Consider the following 3,283-nt stretch of genomic DNA (forward strand, 5'->3'; position numbering starts at 1 on the left):
TGCAGTCTGAATGTAGCCTTAGATCTGAACATTGGAAGTGACAGCTCAAATGAGAGAGTCATGTGATCCTGATTGTGCTTTCTGATTGGTTTATAAAATACATGAATAAATGTGACATCATATCCAATGTTTTTGTAATTAAGAATAAATCATTGTTACAATTATTACCAGTAAAAGCTGTATTTAATTTGAACATGTTTGGGACACACTTGGAAGTTAGAAGAAGTTTGATTTATTGTCAGTTTCTTCACATTTACTTGACATACAAAGGAATCGGAATTATGTTTCGATCCGACGACAATGACTGGAGAGCGAGAGGCAGATTGTGTGTTGTTGTGTGTCCTTTGTGCGTCAGTTAAAGGTGTGAGGTCAGTTGAACAGGAGTACTGGTCAGAGAGGGTCAGCACATCTGAGTCCCGAAGAGACAAAAGTGTCACTGCTCTTTGCTCATGTTTACACAATTTAAAATCAAAATCTTACACAATTTATTTTAATTGTTGTTTTGTTTTGGTGCTGAAGTTTAAGGTGTGATATACAAGTGTGTCACTTTTCTTTTTGTCATGTATATGTGTGTGTGTGTGTGTGTGTGTGTGTGTGTGTTTGTGTAATTGCTCTGGTCACTCGTGTGTGTGTGTGTTTGTGTGTGATTATGTGTGATTGTGTGTGATTTTGTGTTTGTGTTTGTGTGTTTGATTGTGTGTGTTTGTGTGTGATTGTGTGTGATTGTGTGTGTGATTGTGTGTTTGTGTGTGTTTGTGTGTTTGATTGTGTGTGTTTGTGTGTGATTGTGTGTGATTGTGTGTGTGATTGTGTGTGATTATGTGTGTTTGTGTGTGTTTGTGTGTTTGATTGTGTGTGTTTGTGTGTTTGATTGTGTGTGTTTGTGTGTGATTGTGTGTGATTATGTGTGATTGTGTGTTATTGTGTGTGTGATTATGTGTGTGATGGTGTGTGTAATTATGTGTGATTCTGTGTGTTTGTGTATGTTTGTGTGTGTTTTTGTGTGTATTTGTATAATAGCTCCGGTCATTCACGTGTGTGTGTTTGTGTGTGTTTGTGTGTTTGTGTGTGTTTTTGTGTGTATTTGTATAATAGTTCCGGTCATTCACGTGTGTGTGTTTGTGTGTGTTTGTGTGTGTTGTGTGTGTTTTGTGTGTGTTTTTGTGTGTATTTGTATAATAGCTCTGGTCATTCACGTGTGTGTGTTTGTGTGTGTTTGTGTGTTTGTGTATGTTTGTGTGTGTTTTTGTGTGTATTTGTATAATAGCTCCGGTCATTCACGTGTGTGTGTTTGTGTGTTTGTGTGTGTTTGTGTGTGTTTTTGTGTGTATTTGTATAATAGTTCCGGTCATTCACGTGTGTGTGTTTGTGTGTGTTTGTGTGTTTGTGTGTGTTTGTGTGTGTTTTTGTGTGTATTTGTATAATAGCTCCGGTCATTCACGTGTGTGTGTTTGTGTGTGTTTGTGTGTTTGTGTGTGTTTGTGTGTGTTTTTGTGTGTATTTGTATAATAGCTCCGGTCATTCACGTGTGTGTGTTTGTGTGTGTTTGTGCGTTTGTAGAGAATGAGTTCCGGGGCGAGCTGGTGAGCCAGAGGTGGACCCGAGGGGAGAGACCGAGCACGCGCTGCCACACCTCCAGACTGCAGAGCCAGCCGCCAATCATGGTAAGCCCCGCCCCCTACTGCCAAATACATACAAATATATACACACGTACAAGTACAAGTACAAGTACACGTACAAGTACAAGTACAAGTACACGTTCAGGCATGGTTTAGTCTCGGTTTAGAACTGGTTAGAGTCTTGGTTTAGTCCTGGTTTAGTCCTGGTTTAGTCCTGGTTTAGCCCTGGTTTAGTCTTAGTTTAGTCCTGGTTTAGTCCTGGTTTAGTCCTGGTTTAGTCCTGGGTCGATCGTGGACAGAGCACCCGTCAGGCCTCCCAGAAACTGCAGAATCAGCCGCCAATCAAAATGAGTGACAGCCACGGCCCCGCCCGCCCCCTTTGCTCCTCTCTTGGATTACAACTGGTTTAGACCTGATTTGGTCCCGGTTCAGTCCTGGTTTAGTTCCAGTTTAGTCCTGATTTAGTCCTGGTTTAGTCCTGGTTTAGACCTGATGTAGTCCTGGTTTAGCCCTTATGTAGTCCTGGTTTAGTCCTGGTTTAGTCCTGGTTTAGTCCTTGTTTAGTCCTTGTTTAGTCCTGGTTTAGTCCTGGTTTAGACCTGATGTAGTCCTGCTTTAGTCCTGGTTTAATCCTTGTTTAGTCCTTGTTTAGTTCTTGTTTAGTCCTGGTTTAGTCCTGGTTTAGACCTGATTTAGTCCTGCTTTAGTCCTGGTTTAGTCCTTGTTTAGTCCTTGTTTAGTCCTTGTTTAGTCCTGGTTTAGCCCTTATGTAGTCCTGGTTTAGTCCTAGTTTAGACCTGGTTTAGACCCAATTTAGTTCCAGTTTAGTCCTGATTTAGACCTAATTTAGTCCTGGTTCAGTCCTGGTTTTGTCCTGGTTTAGTCCTGGTTTAGACCTGGTGTAATCATGGTTTAGTCCTAGTTTAATCCTGGTTTAATCCTGGTTTAGTTCTGGTTTAGACCTGGTTTAGTCCTGGTTCAGTCCTGGTTTAGTCCTGGTTTAGACCTGGTTTAGACCTGGTTTAATCCTGGTTTAATCCTGGTTTAGTTCTGGTTTAGTCCTGGTTCAGTCCTGGTTTAGTCCTGGTTTAGTCCTAGTTTAATCCTGGTTTAATCCTGGTTTAGTTCTGGTTTAGTCCTGGTTCAGTCCTGGTTCAGTCCTGGTTTAGTCCTGGTTTAGTCCTGGTTTAATCCTGGTTTAGTCCTGGTTAAGTCCTGGTTTAGACCTGGTTTAGTCCTGGTTCAGTCCTGGTTTAGTCCTGGTTTAGACCTGGTTTAGTCCTAGTTTAATCCTGGTTTAATCCTGGTTTAGTTCTGGTTTAGTCCTGGTTCAGTCCTAGTTTAATCCTGGTTTAATCCTGGTTTAGTTCTGGTTTAGTCCTGGTTCAGTCCTGGTTCAGTCCTGGTTTAGTCCTGGTTTAGTCCTAGTTTAATCCTGGTTTAATCCTGGTTTAGTTCTGGTTTAGTCCTGGTTCAGTCCTGGTTTAGTCCTGGTTTAGTCCTAGTTTAGTCCTGGTTTAATCCTGGTTTAGTCCTGGTTAAGTCCTGGTTTAGTCCTGGTTTAATCCTGGTTTAGTCCTGGTTAAGTCCTGGTTTAGTCCTGGTTTAATCCTGGTTTAGTCCTGTATTAGACCTGATTTAGTCCTGGTTTAGACTTGATTTAG

General features: G+C 41.4%; 1 protein-coding gene across 1 annotated transcript in view; it reads left to right on the top strand.

Moving 5' to 3' along the window:
- The first annotated feature begins 300 nt into the window (after positions 1 to 300).
- myt1b (myelin transcription factor 1b) overlaps positions 301 to 3,283 on the top strand; it is a 79,469-nt gene continuing 76,486 nt past the window's right edge. The window contains exons 1-2 of the mRNA XM_055159809.1: positions 301 to 325; positions 1,513 to 1,664. Coding sequence (XP_055015784.1) covers positions 301 to 325; positions 1,513 to 1,664 — 177 coding nt within the window. The remainder of the gene's footprint in view (positions 326 to 1,512; positions 1,665 to 3,283) is intronic.

Source organism: Boleophthalmus pectinirostris, unplaced genomic scaffold (assembly GCF_026225935.1).
Source record: "Boleophthalmus pectinirostris isolate CB_2022bp ecotype Guang Dong unplaced genomic scaffold, ASM2622593v1 HiC_scaffold_2823, whole genome shotgun sequence".
In the NCBI taxonomy this organism is placed as follows: Eukaryota; Metazoa; Chordata; class Actinopteri; order Gobiiformes; family Gobiidae; genus Boleophthalmus; species Boleophthalmus pectinirostris.